At 46.8% G+C, this 27,258-nt stretch overlaps 1 protein-coding gene across 1 annotated transcript; it reads right to left on the bottom strand.

Moving 5' to 3' along the window:
* Positions 1–26,952, bottom strand: G3bp1 (G3BP stress granule assembly factor 1). The gene is made up of 13 exons (XM_048334383.1): positions 26,807–26,952; positions 16,963–17,075; positions 14,325–14,406; positions 12,558–12,731; positions 9,446–9,539; positions 7,936–8,029; positions 6,223–6,424; positions 4,621–4,722; positions 4,041–4,152; positions 3,779–3,907; positions 2,687–2,796; positions 810–1,016; positions 1–774 (listed from the first exon to the last, which is right to left on the bottom strand). Exons 2-12 carry the CDS (start codon positions 17,055–17,057, stop codon positions 810–812), a joined length of 1,401 nt encoding a protein of 466 aa, XP_048190340.1. The 5' UTR covers positions 17,058–17,075; positions 26,807–26,952; the 3' UTR covers positions 1–774.
* Between the last annotated feature and the right edge of the window lie 306 nt (positions 26,953–27,258).

Here is a 27,258-nt window from a genome sequence, read left to right on the forward strand (position 1 = left end):
GATTTGGGGGATTTTGTTTTCTCTTTTTTTTTTTGTTTTTTGTAGTTTTTTTTTTTTTTTACAAATACAAACTAAACATGAAAAACACTACCTGAAAAATCTAGTAGTTCAAGAAAAATCTCAGTTGCATTCTAGACATTGAAAACCTATCTCAAAATTTAAATTCCAATGGTCAAAACAGTAGGTTTTAGACTTGTTTGATGATCACATATCCAAAGAAAAAAGTTCTATCAACACGTTTTATTCAGACAACCATATCAGTGAGAATCAAACTTGTCAAATTTTCCAAATAGCAATTTTTCCACATCAGAGTGTAGTCAGGACTTAAGGAACAATTTGGATTTGTTTTCCTGTCTCCAAAATGTTTATCAAATCCTGTATTTGCCACAGGCTTTGGAAATAGGTAGAAAATAAGAAATATTCCAATGAATGAAAACATACCAAATGTCAGTAATAAGCAAGACACATTCCTTTGGGGAAATGGCTGTTTAAAAAAAAAAATCCAGTCCGTATATGCAAAGTAAGCAAGGAAAACCAGTCTGTTTTTCTTCTTGTTGTTGTTGTTAAAAATCCATCACTCCTAGAATCTCACTCCACAGAACCGGAAGTGAAGGACTAAAAGGTCAGTCAGGAGAGGGAAGGGAGGGGCAGACACCCTAACACAAAAAGAAATAAAATTGTACAAACTTAGCAGTTTATAATAGACTGGGGTCATCAAACTCCAGGATGCCAGAGGCTGGCTGAAGAAATCCTCCTCTGCGGGCGCTGGGGTCGGTGTGCGGTGCGGAGCCCAGGGAGAGGCCTTCACTTCACTGTCTGGGGGCGATGCCCCTTCCCACTCCGAACCCCGGCTTGGGCACCAGGCCTCCGCGGGGCGGGCCTCGCAGGCCGCCCCCCAGCCCACCTCGAGGGCCTCCGGGTCCCCGCAGGCGGCTGTCTCGGCGATCGCCTTCTCGGGCCGCCCTCGTCTTCTTCTCCTCCACATTCAGACGGACTTCGCCTCGGAACATGATGGGCTGCAAGAACCAAGGACCGGGCTGACTCAGGAGGCGCAAGGGGTGTATGAGCTACTGCTGTGTGTGTGTGACGTCCAATAAATAATACCCAGCACGTACTGATAGGACAGATATGTGGCAAGACAGACCTAGGACATCCATATAGATACATGCAAACATAGATATATAGGGATATATATCAGAAAGAACCAGTAATTTTCAAAGCAAGCTAAGTGCACTGTCCAGTTTTTGTTTTGAACTCAGAAAGCCTGTCTTCCTATTAACTAACGCATGGAGAAGTCGTTAGGTATTCAGGATGGATCAAAAGTCATGGGGGGAGAGGGTTGAGATTGATTGGAATGCAGCAAGAACATGTTTGCAGACACACCAATGCAATCCCCTTTAAATCTGGTATAAGCCAATTTAAAAAATAAAGGGGGGGAGAGACTGGTAATATGGCCTTGAGGTAGAGTGCTCGCCTTGTGTACATGAAGCCCTGGGTTCGATTCCTCAGCACCACATATATAGAAAAAGCCGAAGTGGCGCTGTGGCTCAAGTGGCAGAGTGCTAGCCTTGAGCAAAAAGAAGCCAGGGACAGTGCTCAGGCCCCGAGTTCAAGCCACAGGACTGGCAAAAAGCAAAACAAAACAAAACAAAATAAAAAGCTCATTTAATAGTCCCACAATGCAAGTCATTCTCAGTACTTACTCAAGTAAGTCCCTATGGAGGGCTGGGAAGGTGGCCTAGGGGTAGAGTGCTTGCCTAGCATGCATGAAGCCCTGGGTTCAAGTCCTTGGCCCCCATATAAACAAAACCAGAAGTGGTGCTGTGGCTCAAGTGGTAGAGTGTTAGCCTTGAACTGCTGAAAAGCAGCTCAGGTCCTGAGTTCAAGCCCCAAGTGCAGGAAAAAAAAAAAAAACTTGTAAAAACTCATGCTCTTTAAAAGAAAAGAGATGCTACTGTCTATAGTCATGAAAAGTACGTATACACCCGAAACAAACATGACATGAAAATGACCTATTAATGAGCAACCAAGCATCTAGAGGCTGGCGATGAGGACAGGAGGACGCGGCTGAGAGGCAGCCGTTTCTGTGCTCACGCTCTGACAGGAGACATCTCTGGCCTCAGTACAATGAAAGAGGTGAAGGACTGATCTGGCAGGACTCCTAGGCAGGGAGGCCTTTCAATAACGGATGGGTGCACAAGTATGAAGGTAAGACACAGAAGAAAGATGAATGTACTTTAGAGAACCAAAGTACAGTCGGCACTGGTGGCTCACACCTATAATCCCAGCTACTTGGGAAGCTGAGATTGGGAGGATCTTGGTTCCCGGTGAACTCGGGTAGATTCAATTTCAATGACATCTGTCATCCCAACTAGGGTAACATCAACTATGGATCAGTAAATGAGACTCAAAAACAACTAAGGGCAGACAGGGGCTGGGACATCACTGGCAGAGCACGGGCCCAGCAAGCATGAGCAGGGCACCAGTGGCTCGGGCCTGTAATCCTAGCTGCTTAGGAGGCTGAGACGTGGGGGGACCCTGACAAAGCCAGCCCCAGCACAAGCACAAGTCTATGAGACGTCACCTGTGATTAACTAGAAAGAGCCAGACCAGAGGCGAGGCGTGGCTCACGTGGTAGAGAGCCAGCTGAGGGCAAGAAAGTCCAGAATCAAGAAGAGCTACTTACCCGGCAGCTCAGGACCTTCTGCACAGGCTCAGAGTCATCGAACACAACAAAACCAAAGTTGGGCAGCTTCCCACCGCTGTTAATGCGCAGCTCCACCACATTTCCATAGTCTGCAGGCCAAGGGGATTCACAGTTAGCAGCAGAACATTCCAGCACCCATATGCAGAGGCTCCTCATGAATACTGAGACATGCCCCAGCAGAAAAACCACACAGGATTCCAAAGACATGTAATTTAAAAAAAAAAAAAAAAAAGATGCACAAGCAGAGCTCACGCCTGTAATCCTAGCTACTCAGGAGGCTGAGGACAGCAGTTCAAAGTCAGCCAGTCGGGAAAGTCCATGAGACTCTTAGCTCCAATCAACCATCACAAAGCTACAAGTGGAGTTGTGGCTCAAGTGGTAGAGTGCTAGCCTTGAGGTATCGTGCTCAGGCCCTGAGTTCAAGCTCCAGGATGAGTAATAATAAAAAAAAGGAAAGAGGAAAGAAGAAAGAAGGGAGGGAGGGAGGGAGGGAATGGAAAGTACAGAAGTACAGGTAGGAATATCCCTCATCTAAAATGCTAGGATCAGAACTATTCAGCCCTTCAGGGTTTCCTAACACTGCACTGTGTCAACACAGACACTTTAGGGGTAGAGTGTAAACCGATGTGTTTCGTACACCCCGCAATGATGTGAAGGAATCTGCACCACTCAGCAGTGTAAGTTCCCCATGTTGGAGCATTCACTTGTTTGAAGCATTAATGATAAAACCTGTGAGCTCACACTATTTTACACGCTGAAATGTTTTAAGAGACAGTGAACTAAATATTAGTTACTATGAATTCCCCAGTTCTCTTTTTGCTTTACTTGTTTTCCCTTGATTTTTGCAATGCTGGGAATCACTGTGTGTATGTGTGCTAGGCAAGCGTACCTCTAGCGACATCCCCCAAACTTTCCCATCTATTTGGTGATACTGGGGTTTGAACTGTGGGTTTCTTACTTGGTAAGTGGGTGCTCTACCCCCTGAGCCACACATGGCCAGCTCTCTGGAAGGCTGGAAAACTCTAATTACACTTCAGTGGTGTGAGTGCTGAAGAGAGGAACTCAACATACTTTGGAAGAAATCTTTGAGCTCTGACTTGTCCACCTCGTGAGGCAGGTTGCCAATGAAGAGTTGGTGACTGTCGGGGTGCCGCACAATCCTCCGGGGCTCCACATCACCTTGCTCACCGGCCTCACGGACTGAAGGGGAGAAGAGGGAAGTCATGAGATGGGAAAAGGCCATTCCCTCTGCCCTGACACAGGCAATCCCATCTTCCCTGGAGTTAACAGCACCCCCACACCCATCACCCCCAAAACAAGTGCTAGCTCTCACTTGGCCGGGGACCCCGGTGGGGAGGGATGTTTATTCGTTGTTCTCGAACTCTCTGATCCCTCTGAGGTCTCTGCGGTGGAATTTGAGATTCAGGCTTAGACTCTGGACGGGGCTAAAAAAAAAAAAAACCAAACAGAAAATCAACTTTGGGGTGGGGGATAAGTAACTATCTCTTTCTCTTCTGAAGTTTCTTAATAATAAATCTGAAACTAGAAAGGGCAATTTTAATGACAAAATAACCATTTAGAATATGCCTCGGCTGGGCTGGGGATATAGCCTAGTGGCAAGAGTGCCTGCCTCGGATACACGAGGTCCTAGGTTCGATTCCCCAGCACCACATATACAGAAAACAGCCAGAAGCGGAGCTGTGGCTCAAGTGGCAGAGTGCTAGCCTTGAGCAGGAAGAAGCCAGGGACAGTGCTCAGGCCCTGAGTCCAAGGCCCAGGACTGGCCAAAAAAAATAAATAAAATAAATAAAAAAAAATAGAATATGCCTCGGCCACTTTCCCCCTGGCCTCTAATCTATGAGGCTTCCTGACACCCGGGGCCTGGCAGTCTCCCCGCCCGCCTGGCAACCTACCTGGGAGGCTGGGACTTTGACGACGTGGGGTGGAATGCCAGTAACCGGAACGGCTCCGCTGGGAGGGAGATTCTTACTGGTCACAGAAGCCCAAGAAAATGTCTAAGGAGAAACATTACATGAATGTATTACATGCATCAGAGCTATCAATCAATCAGTTCATCACTGGCATACATTAATTGTACAGAGGGAGGGGAGGGTGAGTTCCACAGTGGACAGGTCCACCACTACCTCATTCACTCTCCTTTCTCAGGAGTAACCAGCAGCTAAGGGCGCTGCCCCTGAGCTTCTGTTGTTCTTGTTGGTCCTGGAGCTTTTAACCCTGAGCTCATTTGCTCCAGACTAGCAGTTTACCTCTTTGAGCCACAGCTCCACTTCTGGTTTTTTTGAGTGGTTAAATGGAGGTAAGAGTCTCATGGACTTTCCAGCCTTGGTTGACTTCAAACCATGATCCTCAGATCTCTGCTTTCTGAGTGGCTAGGATTACGGGCATGAGCCACTGGTGCCTAGCCATGATCAATTTCCATACACGCAAACAAATTGCTTTGACCAAACTCCCCCTCATTCATTCTCTTTATTTTCCCTTCCCCTTCCACTTGTACTTCACCCCCAAGACCCCACTTTACTTTCCCATCATTCCTTATACTGTGCATTCATTGCTCCAAGGGATTTCACCATGATATTTTCAGACGTAAGTATTTTGCTTTTGCTTTTCCAGAAGGACTACTCTCTCTTCATTTCCTGTATATAATAGTTGCATCCAGCTCATACGTAGGGTGGAATTTATAGATACCTTGAAATTCTCTTTGTCACCCTCTCACAAATCTGACTAAAAGTCCTTGGTCTAGCTAGACCTGGGGGCACACGCCTGTCATATATAGCACTCAGGAGGTAAAGACAGGACAATTACTGTTCAAGGACAGCCCAGACAGCATGACCCTGTCTCAGAAAAACCAAATAAGAAGTAGTGGTAGTAGAGCACTAGCCTTGAGCAAAAAAGCTCAGGAACAGGACACAGAGGTCCTGAGACCAAGCCCCGGGGCTGGCACAAAAAACAAAAATAAAATAAATCCTTGAGAAAAGTATTATCTGTCAACTATAGAAGGCTCAGGGCCACAGCAGCAGCTTTCAGTCAATTTCAAGGTTATGAATCAAAATTATCTGTCAAGGGGCTGGGATGTGGCTTAGTAGCAGAGTGCTGGCCTTGAGCAAAAGCAGCTCAGGGACAGTGCCCAGGTGCTGAGTTCAAGCCCTAGGACTGGCAGAGAGAGCGAGAGTGAGCAAGCAAGAGCGAGAGAGCGCGAGAGCGAGGAAGATGTCAAGTGGACTGGGAATAAAAATGGTACTTGGAATTTCTAAGCAGCATCTACATTTCCCTCTAGAGGAAGGGGTCTTGGGTGACCTGAGACAAGAACATTTCCTGGAACCACTAGTATGTATACTAAGGAAAGTCATCCACACCATCGTGAGGAAGAGCAGTCTTCAAACTACAGGGGCTAGGGATGGGGCTCAGTGGTAGAGTGCATGCCTGGCACGCACAGGTTTGGGGCTCCATCTCCAGCAGTGCAATGGAATAGATAAGCAAGCGGCGCTCACGCATACCCTGAGGTCCTCCTGCGCGGTCTGCGCGGCGTCCGCGGGGGCGGGGGAGGCGCTCTGCCGCGCAGCCTCAGCTGCAGCTTCTTCCAGGACGGGCTCAGACTTTTCCTCTTGGATTTCAGACGCCGGTTCCTGCTCTGGCTCTGGCTCGGGGTCAGGCTCGGGCTCGGCGACAGGCTCCTCTATGTGTTCTTCCAAGTCATTGCTTTAGTGGACAAATGAGAAAGAGTGTCCTTGTCTCCACTGACTGAGCAAACCAGACATTCCCCATCACTTAGTCACTCTACAAAAACAGCTCCCAGGACTAGCTTAGAGCTCAGCCAGGCCCCAGGCTGGACCAAGAAAAACTACTTTTCTTTTTCTAAAAAGAGATCTAAGAAAAATTCCACGAGCTTAAAAGATACAATTGAGATAAAACACATAATCAGCAAGTCTTCAAGGGAGTAAGTTAATGAGCTAACTTCCAACAAGTACATGAATCAAAGTAAGTCTCCAACGGTGTCTCATTCGGTTTCATCGTAACGTACTTAGCACTGAGCACAGCCCAGATCGCCTATCTAGGATGCTGGGAGCACGGAAAGGAAGGTGCTTATTATTCTCAACAGGCATAGTTCTTTCTGCGAGATGGATGAAACACTCTATATAGAGATTTGTGGTACATCGCTGAATATTATTACAGTTGCTTCTAACATGGAAAAAGCTCTATGAAAAAAAGAATCACAAAGAATTTTGACAGAATAGACAGTAGCTGCCCTGCTGGCCATCAGTGGCTCATCCAATAACAGCCCTCACTACTTGTACGAAATCTAGGATTATAGTTGGAAGTCAGCCAGCCCGGAGCAGAAAAGCCTGTGAGACTGGTCTCTAATTAGCTAGCAAAAAGCTGGACCGGGGGCATGGCTCAAGAGGTAGAGAGCCAGCCTACAAACCCAAGCACCAGACCTGAAATAAACAGTGTTAACGGTCCACATAAATCACAAGGAATGCTTTTAAGACTGCAGATGATTTTCCTCCTGAAATGCAAACTCATTAGGTTTGTGTAGACAATGAATCTTTACTGTTAGCCAGTGACACTACGATCCCGAAGCGCAGAGGGTCATGGGACAGAAATCAACAGTGCTAGTCCTCCAACTGCAAGGGATAAAATTAAAAAAAGGCTAAAATACAATGCTACACACACTGAATGAGGTGGTATAGGCTGTTGTTTTGTTTCTAACAACAGTCCTCAGGAGCCCAGGCTGTTAGCGCTTCCTGCCTGGGCTCCCTGACTCCGGGATTACATGTGTACAGCACTGTGGTTGGCCAATGAAAGTGCCTACTCCTACTTGGTTCACAGGTTTGTCTCCTGATTTATGTCTGATCATTCATTACCAAGCGAGCACTTGACCAGGCATTGAGGCGCATGCCCTCGAGTTGCAGATGGAAGCAAGAGAACCCAGAGTTTGAGGCCAGCAACAGATCAAAAAGACAAAAAGAATCAAAAGGCAAGTGCTACTTTCTAAAGTTTTCAGAGTACATTGCTAATACGCAAGTTATATATTTCTATTTAGTCAGAAATATCAACAATGAAACCTTTCTCCCAGAAAACCATCACTGTTTTCAAAGATTACTGCTCTCATGTCTGTTCTCTGTTGTCTGAACAACAGCAACAAAAACCTAAGTAACACACAGCTCTATGTGCGCTCTTGGCCAGATACTCAAAAAAACGTTCCTTACTTGACTGCTTGATCATAGAAAGCTCCAGAATCATCAGGAACAACTTCCGGTGTCTGCTGTCTTTCCTCAGGTTCTTCTACTTCTTCCTCAGATTCTGAGTGAAGAAAAGTTTCAAAAGAACATTTGTTTATTGAATTCACAAATATTTTTTCTTTTAATTGTCCCCTATGGTCGAAAGGATGATGAAATCACACAGGTACACACACACACACAGAGCTGGGTGCAGGACAAACTGGTAACATCATGGGCATAGACTTTTAGTAGGGAGTTCCTATTTTAGTTCAGAACCTGGAATCAAGATTATATTCTCCATCCAGGCACCAGGGGCTCATACCTGTAATCCCAGCTACTCAGGAGGCTGAGATCTGAGGACTGCAGTTCAAAGTCAGCCCAGGCAGGAAAGTATGTAAGACTCTTACCACCAATTAACCACCAGAAAACTAGAAGTGGAACTGTGGCTCAAAGTGGTAGAGCACTCGAGTTTTGAGCAAAAGAGCTCAGGGATAACCACTGCCCAGTCCCACAATGAACAACAACAAAATTTCTCCATAACCTATTTCAAGTCCTAGAACCCCAGGCAAATGACGCCACCTGTGTCCTCATCCACTTAATGGGAGAAATGCTACTTCTAGGTCTAGTCCACACCAGGCTGGGTAGGACATAAATAAGCACAAAGCACACGGGAGGCCATGAAGGAAACACTCAGACACTACCAAGCATGCGCCATTCCCATGGGTATTTCTGCACTTTCCACCTTTGCTCTCTTCCTTCTGTCCTTTCTCTACTACATTTGAAGAATACCCAGAGAGCACACAGCCTTAGAAGAGGTTCTGCTTTATTACTTTTACTAGCCACTGTGTGAAACTAGCAGGGGCCTTCCGGCAGCCAGTTGCACACATCCATTAACACAGCTGCCGGCGGTAGCACAACCCACAGGCCTTCTGCATGGTGGTGCCCACGGTGGCTGTAATAATCGCCCACTTCCGACCCAGGAGTCCGAGGGTCACCCAATCCCCATGGAGTAAGATGACCTATGAACAGTAACTAAGGCAACATTTGAGAATCCTCATGTCCTGAACAAACATTAGCTGTCAATAAAGAACTGAGTATAATTAAAAATGTGCATGCAGGCGCTGGGAATATGGCCTAGTGGTAGAGTGCTTGCCTAGCATGCATGAAGCCCTGGATCCATTTCCTCAGCACCACATATACAGAAAATGGCCAGAACTGGTGCTGTGGCTCAAGTGGTAGAGTGCTAGCCTTGAGCAAAAAGAAGCCAGGGACAGTGCCTGAATTCAAGCCCCAGGACTGGCAAAAACACAACAACAAAACACGTATATGCAGGCTAGGGGGCATGGCTCCAATGGTACAGTGCCTGCCTAGCAAAAGCAAGACCCAAATTCAAATCCCAATCCTGGAAAAGAATAGCCACAAAAAACCCTATGCTCAAGCTCTGCCCTGACGTCAATAAGGAGAGAATTCAAGTACCATATGATGTTATTATACTCACCAACTTCCTGAGGCTCAGTAACAAAGCCACCGAAGACCTCATCTTGGTATCTGAAGATATCATTATGAACATAGAATTTATTTGCAACAGAGCCCTACAAAGCCAACAGAAAGTTTTGTTACTTATTGGACGGGCTTGTAAGAAGCCCCTGGTTGGGGCTGCCAATGTGTCTTAAGAGTGCTCGCTTAGCATGCCTGAAGCCCTGGCTTCCCTTAACGCACCACACACACAGAGAAAGCCCAAAGTGGCGCTGTGGCTCAAGTGGTAGAGGGCTAGCCTTGAGCAAAAAGAAGCCAGTGCTCAAGCCCTGAGTTCAAGCCCCAGGACTGGCAAAAAAACAAAAGAAGGAAGAATTGAGTCCATGGCTCTGTAGCAGTGGTTCCACTACGGCAGATGGCCCTTCCCCCGCAGACATGGGATGCGTGACAATGTGCAGGGACAGTGCAGCCTTCATGACTGGGAAAAGCCAGGACCACTACCGAGTGAAGAACTAGAGACACTGCCAAAGCTCGTGAGGGCCCCAAAACACCAAGAGTCACTGCATGCAAAACGCCACCGTGATCACCAACTGTATACAACTATGTTCAACACACTGACCCTTCCCACCAGGGACACCCGAACACTGACCGAACTTGTAACGCATGTCAGAGGCCCAAGTCACCATCCCAAATCAGGAGGCCACCAGAGCCCCCATTTCCAGACATGATTACAATTCCCAGGGTCTTCCCTGGGAAGAGCCCCACAGCCTCGGCCAGGATGGCTGAGATGGCTAGCTCACCACGTCCAACCCAGACTATTCCATCTACTAGTGACTCTGGTGCTTGTTTCGTTTTTTTGTTGGTTGCGGGGATTGAACTCAAGGCCTGGACACTATCCTTGAGCTTTTCCCTCAAGGCTAGCACTCTACCACTTTGAGCCACAGCACCTCTTTTGGCTTCCTGGTGGTTAAGTGGAGATAAGAGCCTTATGGACTTTCCTTCCTAGGCTGGCTTTGAACCCCAATCCTCAGATCTCAGCCACCTGAGTAGCTAGGATTACAAGCATGAGACACCAGCACCAGCTTTAGTGACCCAATTTCTTTTTTTTAATTTAATTTATTTATTAATTGAACACAAATTTTTTACAATTTCTTTCTTTCTTTCTTTCTTTCTTTCTTTTTTGTTGCCAGTCCTGGGGCTTGAACTCAGGGCCTGGACACTGTCCATGAGATTCTTTTTCCCCAAAGCTTGCACTCTACCACTTGAGCCACAGTGCCACTTCCAGCCTTTTCTGTGTTTGTGGTACTGAGGAACCAAATCCAGGGCTTCATGCATGCTAGGCAAGCACTCTACCACCTCCCATACCCTAGTGACTCAGTTTCTAAAGCCACTCACAAGTTGTTGTCCACATATACCACAGAGCTTGCTGTGGGCACTGAGATGACTGACATAACTTTACTGTGGAACTTTACTGAAGTTCCAGGCCTCTCTATGAGGAGCAAGCTGTAATGAAACCTGTAACTGACAGCACAATGCCACATGATTCTCTGCATATATATGGTTTTCTGCACAGTGAGAAGGCCATCAAGTATGTACACATCATTTTTCCTATCTCGCTATGTAGTCCCAGGCTAGCCCTGAGCAGAGCCTCCCTCTGCTTCTCAAGTGCTGACATTACAGATGCAGACATTCCAGCAACTCTTTACTATGAGCCTTCCTTTAAAAATCATAACAACAGACTGGGAATATGGCCTAGTGGTAGATCTAGTGCTCGCCTCGTATGCATGAAGCCCTGGGTTCCATTCCTCAGCACCACATATATAGAAAAAGCTGGAAATGGCACTGTGGCTCAAGTAGTAGAGTGTTAGCCTTGAACAAAAAGGAGCCAGGGACAATGCTCAGGCCCTGAGTTCAGTCCCCAGGACTGGCAAAAAAAAAAAAAAAAATCATGACAACAACCCAGCATTTGGGAGGCTGACAGAAATTCAAGGCCAGCCTGTGGTTGTATAAAGAGACTGTCTCATACACACAAACAAGCACATGAAACATCATTACTTTTTTCAGTTCAGTCTTTCATAAGCCACTTCTAAATACTTTAGCTGACAGGTTTCCTGACCCTGTTCAGTCTGAACCAGAGATATACGCAGCCACTCAGCATCAATCGATGACTGTTGTGAAAGCCTAATTGCAAAGGATTGCTGAGAGCTGGGCGCTGGTGGTGTACATCCGTAATCCTAGCTACTCAGAAGCCCAAGATCAGAGGATCGTGCATTGAAGTCAGCCAGAACAGGGAAGTCTGAGACACTTGTTTCCAATTAACCATCAAAAGGCCAGAAATTAAGATTTGGCTCAAGTGGCAGAACTCCAACCTTGAGGAAAAAAAATCTAAAGACCCTGACTTCAAAGCCCCTGCACTGCACATGCTTAAAAAAAAAAAATCACCTGCTAGGCACATAAGAAGGACAGTGCCCAGACCCTGAGTCCAAGCCACAGAACCAGAACACACACACACACACACACACACACACACACACACGAAGAAAAAAAATCACCAATGAATGCTAAAGCCAGTGTACAAAACCTTGATGAGGAATAAGCCAGGTAAAGTTTCAAAGAATCAGTCACAATCTTTATGATGGAATAAGAAAATACTGACTTGACAGTTGCCAAGACCTAGCTAAAGTACTCAGCTGGGCTGGGAAAGTGCCTTAGTGGTAGAGTGCTTGCCTAGCATGCAGGAAGTCCTGGGTTCCATTCCTCAGTACCACATACACAGTAAAAGCTAGAGGTGGCGCTGTGGCTCAAGCCGTAGAGTGCTAGCCTTGAGCAAAAGAAGCTCAGGACAGTGCTCAGGTCCTGAGGTCAGCCCCAGGACTGGCGAAAAAAACAACAACACGGACTCAAAGCTAAGATGCTCAGGACTGAACATCATGTGCCTCAACTACATCTGAGTGTGCACAAAATCACATGACTTCCCAGACAGTGCCAGGCCCTGGGTTCCAGCCTCAGTGCCCGACATCCTAAACAGATACACTGGTGAGCAAGTGCTGCCCATGAAGGCTTCTAAGTAAGAAGTTCACAGGAGCCAGCTCTGAAGGGATAACCCCCCGCGCTCCTGAGCGAGTGGCACATACCTCGGGAGCCAGGACGAAGGTCTGCATGAATCTCCGCAGAGCCTGGTTGTTGTTGGACAGCAGTCCCATCACCTGGACCACCACACCGTCATTCAGCGTGGCGTGGGCATCCACATGGCGAATCTTGGTGTGGCAGTTGGTGAAGTTCTGCGACATCACTTTCCTATGAATTTCCTAAGGAAGCCAGGCAAAAGTCAGTGCCTACAAAGGGGCAAAGTAGCCAGAATCTGGCCCTCAGCCCCACCGCCACCCAGTCAGGCCGCCGCAGCAGCAGCAGCAGCAGCAGCAGGCGGACGGTCACTCCCTTCAATGCTTGTCTTCAATGCTGAGTAATCCCTGGGCTACGTTCCTCAAGGCAAGCCCTATAATGGGCAATAAATTAACTACTAGATAGCAATCAGGAATTTACAGCTAAAGACTTCCTTAATAGAACAGTGCAGTTACCACTTAGCCAGGTGATGGTGGCTCACACACAGAACCCTAGCTGCTCAGGAAGCTAAGATCTAAGGATCAAGGTTCAAAGCCAGCCTACCCAGGAAACTCCAGGAGACACTTCTAATTAACCTAAACACCCAGACACACACAAGCTGAAAGCAAAACTTTAGCTATCAAGTAGTGTGCTAGCCTTCAGTGAAATAGCTGCTCAGGGACAGCACGCAGGCCAGGACTAAATGTGTTTAAAGTTATATGAAATAACACTATTTTGCCTGTCTATCTATCTATCCATCAATCCATCTATCCTCTACTCCTCCTCAGTGTAAGTGAGCCCTTTAGAATAAAAATCCTTCTGAAAAGTTGAGAAAAGATCCCTAATGCTGGGCTGGGAATATGGCCCAGTGGTAAAGTGCTCACCTCGTATACATGAAGCCCTGGGTTCGATTCCTCAGCACCATGTATATAGAAAAAAGCTGGAAGTAGTGTTGTGGCTCAAGAGGTAGAGTGCTAGCCTTGAGCAAAAAAAGGAAGCCAGGGACAGTGCTCAGGCCCTGAGTTCAAGACCCAGGTCTGGCAAAAAAAAAAAAAAAAAGATCCCTAATGCTATAAAACCAACTAACTTCTGGCATACAAGAAACTTGCAGAATATTTCACACAAGTAAATGTGGCATTACATAATCAAGGGTAATTTACCATACCAACACAGTTACTAACTCACTAAACTGCCAGTTTAAAAATTTCACCTCTGGGGGCTGGGAATATGGCCTAGTGGCAAGTGTTTGCCTCATATACATGAAAGCCCTGGGTTCAATTCCCCAGCACCTCATATACAGAAAACGGCAAGGAGTGGCGCTGTGGCTCAAGTGGCAGAGTGCTGGCCTTGAGCAAAAAGAAACCAGGGACAATGCTCAGGCCCTGAGTCCAAGGCCCAGGACTGGCAAAAACTGGCAAAAAAAAAAAAAAAAAAAAATTCACCTCTGGGTACTGGCCAGTCTAGAAGCATGTATGTGACTCCGTTTGATGGTTGTCTTCTAACAATTTTTTGTTGTTGGTATTTTGCCAGGCCTAGGGCTTGAACTCTGGGCCTGAGGGTTGTATCTGAGCTTCTGTGCTCAAGGTTAGTGCTCTACCACTTGAGCCACAGCTCTACTTTTCAACTCTTTCTGTAGTACACTGGATATAGGAGTCTCAAGAACTTTCCTGCCCAGGCGGGCTTTGAACCGTGATCCTCAGATCTCAGCCTCCTGAGTAGCTAGGATGACAGGTGTGAGCCACTGGTGCCTGGCTTCTTCTAGCAGTTTAAGGGCTCCCGTTAGAACTTGGTGCGCTTACTTTCTGTCCGTAGACTGCGTCTGCTGGCTTGCCATTTGAATCCAGGCCCCCGTGAACATAGGACGAGTTCTTTCCATAAAACCTGTATGACAAGAAGACCGTTCGTTTACTTGGCATGGCAAGTCATCCAAGGACAGGGGTCTGTCTCCCACACCTGGGAGCCGCCCAGGTCACGGGTGTTCAGGAGGGCACCCTCGTGTCCAGCTACACCTCTACCACTTGCCTCACCTGCGCTAAATGGAAATGAAGCTGGTGCACGATTCAGGGAGAGATGGTTATGATCTCGCATTACGGATAGTTCCTATGAAACTATGGAATTCATGCAAGCAGGTATTGTACAGTGGGTTTACAAAAACAGGGCTGGAATTTAAGTCAGGACTTTGTATTCTCACTCAGCTTTCCTTGCTCACAGATGGTACTCTACCACATGAGCCATGTCCCCAGTTTAGCATTTTGCTGGCTAAATGAAGATGGGAGTGCCTAAGATTTCTGTGCCCCAGGATCCCAATCATGGATTCCTGCATAGCTAGGATTACAGATGTCAGCCACTAGTGCCTGGCTTGGGAGTAGCTTTAACAATGTCTGCAAACAGAGTAAGCATCTGAGAGTACAATTCCCCAAACTTGCCTTCATTTTATCTTCAAATAGTCAACTTTCATTAAAAACTATAGTACGGGGCTGGGAATATGGCCTAGTGGTAAAGTGCTCGCCTCATATACATGAAGCCCTGGGTTCGATTCCTCAGCACCACGTATATAGAAAAAAAGCCGGAAGTGGTGTTGTGGCTCAAGCAGTAGAGTGCTAGCCTTGGAAGCCAGGGACAGTGCTCAGGCCCTGAGTCCAAGCCCCAGGACTGGCAACAAAAAACAAACAAAAATTATAGTATGTTATCAGAAATACAAAACATAAACAAAATGTCCTAACCTATGAGTAATTCCTAGTAGGACTTCTTGACACATGTAATTTTATATATTGCCTCATTCCCATTATCCCCAGAAATGGGCCCACAGAGGTAAAGACGAATGAAGATACAGAACACACACAGTACAAGACATGGGGCATTCTGTTAGTTCCCTATAAATGTAACACTTGACATAAACCACAACAAAAAGACAGAAGAATAAGGCTTCTAAACTTCTATCACTTAATAGAAATATAAATGCCAGCAAACTTCAGAGGCATGTAATATCTAAAATGCAAGCTAATTAAAATATGAAGTTAGGTATAGGTGGTTCACACCTATAATCCAAGCTACTCAGCAGAGCTGAGGATCATGGTTCGAAGCCAACCTGGGCAGAAAAATTTTCATTTAGCGAGCAAAAATCTGGAAGTGGAGGTGTGGCTCAAGGGGTAAAGCACCATCCAAGCTAAGGTTAAGAGCAAGGGTCTGAGTTCAAGCCCCAAGACGAGTACAAAAAGAAAAAATGCAAGTGGTTCAGTCTAGCATATTACTCATTTTAGAACCAACAAGAAATTGCTAACTCTACATTGATAGGTTCATATGATCCAACATTGTGAAAGTGAAAATAAGCAACCTCCATGATCAGAGAACTCACTACTATACCGATAAAATAAAGATTTTGAGGGCACTAAAATTAATATATACGTACTATACCTTGAAAGACAAGTTCAGATTATCAAGTTAAAAAAAAAAAAACCTTGAAGGACAACCAGGTATTAGTTGACACATATAATCCTAGCTATTCAGGAGGATAAGATCTGAGGATCTCTGTTCAAAGCCAGACTAGGCAAGGAAAGTCCATGAGACTCATCTCCAATTAACCAGCAAAAAGCTGAAAAGTGGAGCTGTGGCTCAAGTGGTATAGTGTCTTCCTTGAGCAAAGTTGCTAAGGTACAGTACCGAGTTCAAGAGCTAGTACCAGTACACACACACACACACACACACACACACACACACACACACAGAAAGGCAGTATATTAAAACATGTGTGCCCATATATAAAAATTATGACATGATCAGATTTTTCTTTGATAGAGAGTAATCCCAGGGCATCTTACACTGTTCCTTTACCACTCTTCCACAATTTGTTTTATAGCAATTTCTGTTTGTTTTCTGGGGAAGATTAGGGATTCCATGCCTCACCATTGCCAATGTTATGTTATCTGAGCCATGCCCCCAGCCCTGATTTATACTGTTTTAACTTTTCTCATCATTTTTACACATCATTTCTGCTAACATATTTCAATTTTTAAAGCACATCACGGCAAACATATATTATTACAGGAAAACTAAGGTCTTCAATAAATTCTTGCCAAATAATTCATGCTTGTACTTTCACAAGTCCAAATGTTCTTCTGATGTCAGGTTTAGATAACATCCTAGTGCATCCTATTGGTTTACAACATCTGCACAGTCCTTTCAAAACTCTTAGCGAGGCTTTGTGACACACATCTGTAATCCCGGGACTCCTAAGGCTTCGGCAGGAAACCACTGAGCTACCTACTGAATTCAAAGTGGGGCCCTGTCTCAACTAAACAAAACCAAACAAAATTCTTTCCCAACCCCCCCCCCCAATTCATATGAAACTGTAATGCATTACTCATAGGTACTCATGGGCAATGCACTATTATGCCACAACCTCTGTAGGCACAAGATGGACAGGAAGCAGGCACCTACCTATGCAGCATGTCCGGGGCCTGGTTCAGCAGTGTGTAATACTGTCTCACAAATTCCCGCCCGACCAGCAGGGGACTAGGCTTCTCCATAACCATTGCTTTGGTCAATTCAACCTGGAGGGGGGAGAAAAGAAATACAGCCACTGAGAGATCACGAGAGGAAAACATCCAACACCCTTTCGCCGAAGCCAACCCAAGAAGCGTCACTGAAAGCAGGTCTCCATACAGAGGGACAAAGATGCTAAGAATAAACCAAACCCACGCGGATTATGGGAAATTTTGTCCATTCAAATTTCTTACCATCATCCCTACAAGGACATGCAACAGCTTTTCTCCATCATTCTGTGGGAAGTTTGCCCTCAGGCATCGGTATAAAGACACAGAAATAAGTCTGGATGCTAAGTCTTAAAGATGGGCACAGGTGGCTCACACCTGTAATCCTAGCTACTCAAGAGGCTGAGATCTGAGGATCATGGTTCCAAGCCATCCCAGACAGGAAAGTCCATGAGACTCTTCTATACAATTAACCACCAGAAAACTGGAAGTGATGCTATGGTTCAAAGTAGTAGAATATTAGCCTTGAGCAAAAAAGCTCAGGGACGGCACCCAGGCCCTGAGTCCAAGCCCCAGGACTGGCAAAAAAGAAGAAAAAAGTGATCAACTGCATGATTGACTGGTAAGAGCAAGACACTGTCCTAGATCCATTGCCAGAAGCAGAAAGTAGCATTAACTGCCAGACTGAGGCCTCGAATAACACAGTAAATGTTAGTACAAAGATATTTAAAAGGGACTGGGAATGCAGCTCAGTGGTAGAGTGCTTGCTTAGCATGCATGAAGCCCTGGGTTCGACTCCTCAGCACCACATAAACAGAAAAAGCTGGAAGTGGCAGTATGACTCAAATGCTAAGAGTCAGGGACAGTGCTCAAGCCCGGAGTGCAAGCCCGGGGGGGGGGGGGGGGGAGGTAATGCTATTTTCTGCCCAGACTGTAAAACCAACTCACTGACTTACATTTCTGTTTGCTTTATATTTGGTGGTACAGGGATTTGAACTCAAGGCGTCACAGTCCTTGTCCAACCATTTTTAGTATTGGTTATATTCCAGATAGGGCCTTTGTATGCCCAGGCTGGCCAGGACCTCGAGCCTCCTGTTTGAACTTCCTGGTGTCCAGATTACAAACCCAGGCCACCACACCCAGTCAACTTTTCAGCCTGAACTGACCTCAAAACTTCCCCAAATAGCTAGGATTAGACTTAAACATGGGGCATGTGTAAGCAAGCACCAGTTACTGAAGCTTACACTCAGGTCCTTGTACTCTTGCTCAAGTTTTCACACTGAAAGTTGAAGCTCTACCACTTGAGTCACATATCCACTTGGGGCTTTTTGATTGTTAAATGGAGCCTTAAGGACTTGTCTGCGGGCTAGCTCTGAACCCCTGTGCTTTGATCTCAGCCTGAGCAGCTAGGATTACAAGCATGAGTTACCCCCCTCATGCCTGCAATCCACCATTCTAGTCTGGCAGAGCAATTTAATGCAAAGACATAGGCTAAACACTTTCTCTCGCAAGCTGAAAAGCATCTAATACTTTCAACAAGCACCACTCTCCAGTATATACAAGAGCTGAGGGGAAGCCCAGTGGTACAGCACAGGACTAGCGTTCATGAGCTCTTGGCCCTGGATATGCTCCTCGGAACCATGAAAAAACTATAGACACATCCAAGATACGGAAATATCACTGGCACCTTAAGAGGTAACAATCATCCACTTCATTTTGGCTGCACTGACCCAGCTTGTGAAATACTACAATCCAGCACTTTCTCACTTGTCACTTGATCCTAAGTTTCTACTGGCATTGCATTTCTTTAAGGTTTTCCACGAGTTATAAAATGCTAAGGGTACTACTTCCTTCCTTCAGCTAATCTAGAGAACTATGAGCATTTGTCTCAGTTTGTATAGGAGCAGCTCCAGGAACAAGGAGAATTTCATAGTGAAAGAAGAACTCATTGGAAATGCCAGTTTGACTTTTTCCCCCCTTGATGGTCCTAGGCTTGAACTGACGGCCTGAACACTGTCCCTGAGCTTATTATTTAGCTCAAGGCTAGTGCCTTGAGTCACAGCTCCACTTCCGGCTGTGTGGTAGTTAATTAGACATAACGTTTCACATACTTTGCTGCACCCGCTGGCTTTGAACCGCAATCCTCAGATCTCAAACTTCCTGAGTATCTAGGGTTAAAGGTATGAGCCACTGGGGCCCAGCTAAGTTTTTTTAACACAGCAAGTAATAAAAATTAATGTCCACAATATACATGTTCAAGTCCCTACTAGCATATACAAAATTAAGAAGGATGCCAGTGGCTCATGCCTGTAATCCTAGCTACTCAGGAAGTCAGGGTCTGAAGCCAGCCTAGGCAGTAAAGTTCTGGAAATTATCTCCAATTAACCAGCAAAATGCTTAACTAGGGGCGTGGCTCAAATGACAAAGTCCAACTGTGAGCAGAAAGTCTAGTAACAACATAAGATCCCGAGTTCAAGCCCCAGTTACCAGCACAAGGAAAAACGCATTAAAATTAAATTATTTAAAAACTCAAGCACCAAATATATACTGTATAATACCCTGAAATGTGGCCTAAAGTGTTTTAATATATGCAAAGCAATGCCAGGCACTACCCAGACATGCGTGTAAATGTTTAACAAGGCTGGATATAAAAACACAAAGGGAGAGGTGAAATTTCTTACAAGTCACAAACATACCCACACATACATGGACAACTAATTCCCAACCAGACAGAGTGCTACCACATTCAATACATGACAGAACACCTGCATATCTGTATACACACACCAGAAAAAAAAAAAAAGCCATCTCAACCACTACCTCAGGCCATTTCTGTGACAGTGTAATCACACCAAAGGATGGAGGTCAAGGCCAGCTTGGGCTACAGAGGGACTGTCTCAAAACACCCAATTAACTTAAGATGGTTCAAACCAAAACCCAAAGCCACAAGCTAAACTCCCACAGATACCTGTGTGACACCAAGTAAGAACTTACATAAACCAAAAGCACATGTCCTAGGGAGGAGATAGCGACATGACACAAGCCTGCAATCCCAGCCCCTCAGGAGACCCTGGCCCACACACCGAATGAGCAAAACAGATAGATTCCCTGGTCTCTAGAGAGGAAATAGATCAAGTAAGAACAAAAAGACATTTTGCCAAAGAGATTCAATATGAAGTGAATAATACTGCCTGAGTAATTACATAAAACCCATGGGGCTGGGAGTGAACTCAAGGATAAAATACTAGCACCCTAACAGCCCTGGGTTCCATCCCCAGCAGAAAAATCCAACTGCCTATAGAGACTCTCATATAAAACACCAAACATCCACCAATGGATGAAGAGACAAATTGTGTTGCATGCATACAGGGGGCCAATAATCAGCAATACAAAGGTGAAGAGGGGGAACTGGAATATGGCTTAGCAGTAGAATGCTTGCCTTGCATACAAGAAGCCCTGGGTTCGATTCCTCAGCACCCATAAACAGAAAAGGCCGGGGTTGGGGATAGGGCCTAGTGGCAAGAGTGTTTGCCTTGTATACATGAAGCCCTGGGTTCAATTCCCCAGCACCATATATACAGAAAATGGCCAGAAGTGGCGCTGTTGCTCAAGTGGCAGAGTGCTAGCCTTGAGCAGGAAGAAGCCAGGGACAGTGCTCAGGCCCTGAGTCCAAGCCCCAGGACTGAAAAAAAAAAAAAAACAGAAAAGGCCAGCAGTGGCACAACTGCTCAAGTGGTAGAGCATTAGCCTTGAGCAAAAAGCCAGAGACAGTACTCAGGCCCTGAGTTCAAGCCCCAGGACTGGCAAAAGAAAAAAAGGGTGAAGGACACGTACTGTAGGATTCTTTTCATAATAGCTCTAGAATATGCAAATGAATCTACAGTGACAGAAATACCATGGATTTCCTAGAAAAGAGGAAGCCCACAGGAAATAGAGAAACATGAAGGGGTGTGAATGAATATATGTATATATGTATGCGCGTGCACACACAGATATATTTCACTCTACCAATACAATAGCCTAGAAAGATAAAATACAGATCTCAGTGGAGGGAAGAGAAAAGTCTTAAAACTCCAAAAAGCAATACAAACTTTTTCTCATTTCTGAGAACAATGGTATTCATGTGTTCTTTGGGTTTTTAAAATATATCAAAAAACAGGGGACTCTAATCCATAATCCTAGCTAAAGTTCAAACCCAGCACAGGCAGAAAAGCCTAAGACTCAATTCCAATAAACTAGCAAATAAGGCAGAAGTGGTGGTGTGGCTCATAAGAGCACCAGCCTTAAGGGTGAAACTTAAAGTGTATGCACACACACCTAAGAAAAATCTACCTTAAGTGTGCCAACACTGAGTATATAGTAAGCTGTCAAGTTTTATTTCAAGGTAATATTATATATTCAAATATTTGAAACCCTAGTTCTTTACACTGTGTTTACTCAGAATGAAAGGAGCAGCAGCAACACAGGCTCAGTAGCAACCCAGTTCCCAAACTTATTTGCCACCTGTCACCCTCCCTTCAAAATACTCCTGACCGCTCCTTGGAGAAGGCTGATTCTAGGCCTGGGTCAGGCCAAATAGAAGATGAACGCCAAGTAGCTAATAATTGATAAAGGAAAGGCAACAAGGAAATACAAAAGCCAAAGCTTGAATAATGTGAGCAATAAAAATTGGTTAAGACAACCAACTCAAACAATAAAAATTAATGTCCGTTAACCAGCGCTATAATGGCTCATGCCTGTAATCCTAGCTTCTCAGAGGCTTAGTTCTGAAGATCAAGGTTCTAAGCCACTCCAGTCAGGATGGAGATTCTTATCTCCAGCTAACCAACAAAAGCCCAGAAGTGGTGGTGTGGGCTCCAAGTGGCAGAGCACTAGCCTTGTGTGAAAAAGCCAGAGGCCCTGAGTTCAGGGCCCGTACACACACGTACGCACGTACACACACACACACATACACACACACACACAATCTCAATATCCATGAGCCTACATTGACAAAATAAAATCACTGGACAAGTGCCTAATTCTAGCCACTCACAAATCTAACATCTGGAAGACTGCAGTTAGGAGCTAGCCCAAGCAGATCCATCTCTAGCAAAAGGCAGGGCTGGAGGCAGGGCTCAAGTGGTAGAGGGCTAGCCTACAAAGCATTTAAACCCCAGCACTACATTTTTTAAATGGGGGGGGGGGTAATATTCCCTATATTTAAATAAGGGGGAATGAGACAAACCACTGCAGTAATCATTTTTGGCAACACCCACTAATAAATGCTAAAACTCTGCTGCGCACATGCCTGTAGTCCCAGCAGTTAGAAGCTAAAGCAGGAGGACCTCAAGCAGTAATGGGTCTGAGCTATATAGGAAGACCCTAGCTCAAGAAATAAAAATAAAATAAAAAGCTAAATGTAAGGGGAAACCTGTAAGGAAGAAATAGGTTATATGCAGAATTTCAAAGTTATCTCCTCTAAAATATTGTCATATGCCTAACACACCCAGCATCTCTTCCCTATAGAAAAGAGACACACGGCAGGGAGAATGTGGCTTAGTGGTAGAGTGCTTGCTTAACATACAGGAAGCCCTGGGTTCGATTCCTCAGTACCACATACACAGAAAAGCCAGAAGAGACTCATCCCTCCCTCTAAATGACTATCCTCTAATGTACAAAGACTAGCCAAGATGCTATGGTAGCCACGTGACTCAGCTGAATCCCACATGTGGAGCTCCCGGTATGATGTTAAGGTTATGTCATTTGTGGTTATTTTTTCTCCCGAAGCCATAGATTCAGTCTAATCATAGGACTGACCCAAAGTCATACAAGAAATTCACAGATGAAAGAGAGGGCTATGTGCCTGACACAGAAATCGATCCTGTAACATGAGAATGGACATTCATAGAAAAACCTGGTTGGGTGCTGGGGGCTCACGCCTGTCATCCCAGCTACTCAGGAGGCTGAGATCTGAGAGCACAGTTTGAAGCCAAGTGGTAGAGTGCTAGTCTCGAGTAAAAAAAAAAAAAGCTAGTAAAGAATGCCTCCGCCCAGAGTTCAAGTCCCAGGACTGACACAAAATAAACTTTTTGTGCTAAGTTTTTCACACATTAAAAATTACTTTAAAAAAAAAAAAACTATGCCTGGAGACATGGCTCAGGTGGCACAGCACTTGCCAAGCAGGTTAGCGGCTCTGAGTTCAAATCCTAGAGCCACCAAACTTAAATAAAAAATCTTCACCTTTTCTGATATAAAAACCCAAGCCTAGTTAAAAGCTGCCAGTGTGGGCGCTACCAGTGGGATTACAGTCTAAATTTAACGCGAGAGCTTGGAAGGATAGCGAGGGCCCTTCCCTCTTGTGGGGACCGGTGGGAGAAGGGACTCGTTGGTTTTGCCCTATCTCCTCTCAGCCTTTGTAGAGTCAGTAATGCTTCTGTCCAAGGCAGTCAAAAAAAAGCATAATACATTTACAAGAAGAACATATATAAAATTCCTATTTGAACTCGGTAATCTTTTAAAAAAAATCAATCCATTTACAAAATGTTAAGACAGTAGTCAGTTTTATTAAACTAGCAAAAAGGGTGCAAAGGTTCACACCTGCAATCCTAGCTACTCAGGAAGCTGAGATGGGAGAATAGCAGTTAGAAACAAGCCCACGCAGGGAAGTCGGTGAGACTCTTGTTGCCAATTAACAAGCAAAAAGTTGGTAGAGCTGTGGCTCAAATGGTAGAGCACCAGCTTTAAGCAAAAAGAAAAACAAAAAGCGAAGGGACAGCACCCAGACCCTGAGATCAAGCCCCAGTATGGAAACGAAAAATGTTATAAAGAAACTGGCTAAAGATAAAAGTTAATTTAGTCCCAAATTCAGACCTTCAATTGTTGTGTCCTTTACTTTTTTTTTTTTTTTTTTGGGGGGGGTCAGTAATGGCACCTGAACTCAGGGCCTGGGTGCTGTCCCTGAGCTCTTTTGCTCAAGGCTAGTGCTCTACCACTTCGAGCCACAGCTCTACTTCCCATTTTCTGCTGGTTCACTGGAGATTAGTCTCATGAACTTTCCTGCCCAAGCTGGTTTTGAACCATGATCCTCAGATTTCAACCTCCCAAAGTATCTAGGATGACAGGCCTGTGCTAGCCCTTTAACTAAGTGCTGGCTAGCTCTTTAAGTGCTAAAAAAAAAGTTACACAAAAAAACATAATGTAAATGACAAAAAAAATTAAAGCACTGCTTTTAAAGTAGGTCAAGAACATCCATCACCAAAAATCTCATGTTCCTGGGAACAGTAAGCTGAATGAGTTCAAGAACAAAGACCTGCCTCCCTTTTATCCTACCTGCTCTCTCATGTTGAAAGGACTGACCCCCAACAAGTTGTCTATGGCTGGTCTATGGCTGCTGGTTCAGGAAGGAGGAAGGTCCAAGATTTCTCTTACCCCAGTTTGCTTCCAAGTTCACTCTTTCGTGATAAATGAGTGCACCTGTCCTCCGCAGAGGTGTCAACCTGTGAAATGTTAAAAAGTCCTGCCCGCTGGGCAACCATTTTCCCCCAGGCCTTCTAGAACAGTTGAAGGTGAGAGTACAACTTTTTAAAAAATGCCCCTCCATGGGTAATTGAATCCTGATCTATTTTACCCCAGCAGTAATAAAGTTGGCTGGACCTAACAGTTCAAAGTAGGTCATATTAACCTACTTCTAAATACAGGTTAGCCACAACAGGGAGACAAGGCCAGTTTCCTGTAAAACAATGTTACATTCTATAGCAAACGATTATTTATGGCAATACCAACAACGGTAAGAACTTGTCCTTACAATATTTTGATCCTTTACCTATTGCTACTTTCTAACGAAAAGGGGAGAAAGTACTTAGTACACAGAAACAAAGCACTAAATTTCCTTGGCTTTTAATTTTGGTTATGCATTGTGTTGCCTGTAGAAAGAAACATCCAAAAAAAGCATCTGTACAAAACAATAGATTAAAGTTATTAAAAGAAGAAAGAAGGGAGGGAGGGAAGGAAGGAAGCAAGGAAGGAGAGAGGCAAAGAGAAAGAAAAGGAGAGGCAAAGAGAAATTGGGTGTGGTATTACATGCCTATAATCCCAGCCTGGGCTACAAAGTAAGACCTTGTCTCAAAAAGAAAAAAAAAACACAAAAACACAGATTGAAAACAATCATTAAAGGAAGTTCAGCCAACTTTTTTGTAGTCCTTGTGATGTCCTGACCACAAATGTAGCTGTGTCTATCTACAAAAACACACAGCACTCGTTTTATGAAGCTAAGGAGTGTGCTTGGTTATCAAACACTCTAAAATACTGTTAGGTTTATGAAGCTACTAGAAACACAAGCACCAAGACCTCGGGGGGCAAGTGAGCGCGGCTAGCACGGGCGCAGGGGCGCACGACCTAGGGAAGAGAGCAGGTGATAGGATAGATTCAATGCCTGCACTGAATCCAGGCAGACTGGGTCCTCGCCGCGGCTGAAGAGTGAGTGCTTTCCAGAAAGATCCCCTGCCACTGGGCCTTCTCACACCTCCCAAAGCCAGGAAGGAACTGGCCTTCCCGGCCAGAGGCCGGAAACATCCCCGCAGGTGGGGAATTCATCTGCCCAGAGGTCTCCTTCTCTCCCCCCCCCGCCCCCGCCCCAACTCTGCTCCGATGTGTTTAAGACAAAGTTGGGGGGGGGTGGGGGGGAAGAAATGGGGAGGGGGGATACCTAGAAGTAGGTGTTGGGAGATCCGAGCTCTACAAAGGAAAGGGGGAACCAGGCCGGCTTCCTTCCCCGGTGGAGAGCTTCAGACCCGGGGACGCCGGCTCCTTTTCGGTTCCACGTGGTTTTCCTCAACCCCCCCCCCCTACCCGACCCCCGGAAGCCCGGAGAACCTGCGGGGAAGAAAAAGCCCCCGATCGCCCCTCGCCAGAGAGCCGGCGCGCGGATCTGGGGAGGGGGGCGGGGGGCGGGGAGGAAGGTCGGAGGTGTGCGGGAGCCGCGCGGGGTGCAGCGCCCAGGGAGGGCCGGGCCGGCGACGGGGAGGAGGGGAGAGAGGGGAACCCCCACCCCCACCCCCGGATCCAGACACCTGCCCCCGGGCCCGCGCGCACGCCGCCGCTGTCACCCGGCGCCCGCGCCGTGCACGCTCGCGTGCAACTTCCCTCCCGTCCCGCGCCGGAGCGGGGAGCGTGCAAAGCAGAAGTGCGATTCCGAGTCACCCCGGAGGTGGGGGAAGAGGGGTGGGGAAGAGCCCCCCCACCCACCCACCCCTGCTCCCTCCGGATCCCAAGCCAAGGGCGCCGCACCGCACAACACCCCCCCCCCCTTCCTCCTCCCGCGCCTCAACGCCACCCCAACCCACCCGCGCCTCTCCCGCCCGGGCTGGGGGCGGGGGGAGCGGAGTGGGGACGAGGGATGGGGAGGTCTCCGCGGCGCCAGGACCCCCGCCCCCACCCGCGATGGGCCGGGGGGGGCGGACGGGGGGGGGTGGGCCGAGGCCCCGGCGCGCGCCCGTTCCGCGTGGCCGTTGGACGCGGCGGCTCGCGCGCGCCCCGGGCGTGAGGGAGAGGGGGGGAGGCACCGCGTGTGCGTGCGCGCGCGCGCGCCCCGGCGGCCGTTGGGTGTGTGGGGTGTGTGGGGAGGGTGGGGGGGGAGGGAGGATGGAGGGGGAGGGGACGCGGCTCGCGTGGCCACTCCTCGGGACTCCGGTTCCCTCACGATTGCCCCAACTCCTCGCCGCGGCCGCCGCCGCCGTCACCATCGTCGCGTTCCCCGGGGCCCACCCCGGCCCCGCCCCGGGCGCCCGCCCTCGCCCCCACCCACGGCGTACCTGAGCGGCTGAGCGGGAGAGGAACAAGCTTTTTGCTCCACAGCAGCGGCGAAAGCGGCAGGAATCGCTCACGCAAGTGCGTCCGCACACACGCGTGCTCCGCCACCGGTCTATATAGCCGCGGCTCAACCGAACTTGCTGCGGCCAGGTCGAGCCAGCCCCGGGCCAATCCCGACTGCGTCCTTGGAGCAATTCGAACAGCCATTGGATGGGGGACGCAAGATAAAGGTGTGGCTCTTGATTGGCTTCCATACCTGCCTATGACAACGTAAAGCTCGTGCTTCCCTATAGGAGATTGGCATCCCGCAGGGCCAATGGCATGCCGGGATACTGGAAGAGAGGGTGGGACCTCCTTCGACCGATACCCCTCGTGACCAATCACTGCAGAGAGCCTCTCCCATTGGTTCAGATCTCTTCCTCTGGGCGGAGACCCTTTTCCTTTGCAGGAGCGG

Source organism: Perognathus longimembris, chromosome 25 (assembly GCF_023159225.1).
Source record: "Perognathus longimembris pacificus isolate PPM17 chromosome 25, ASM2315922v1, whole genome shotgun sequence".
Classification (NCBI taxonomy): domain Eukaryota; kingdom Metazoa; phylum Chordata; class Mammalia; order Rodentia; family Heteromyidae; genus Perognathus; species Perognathus longimembris.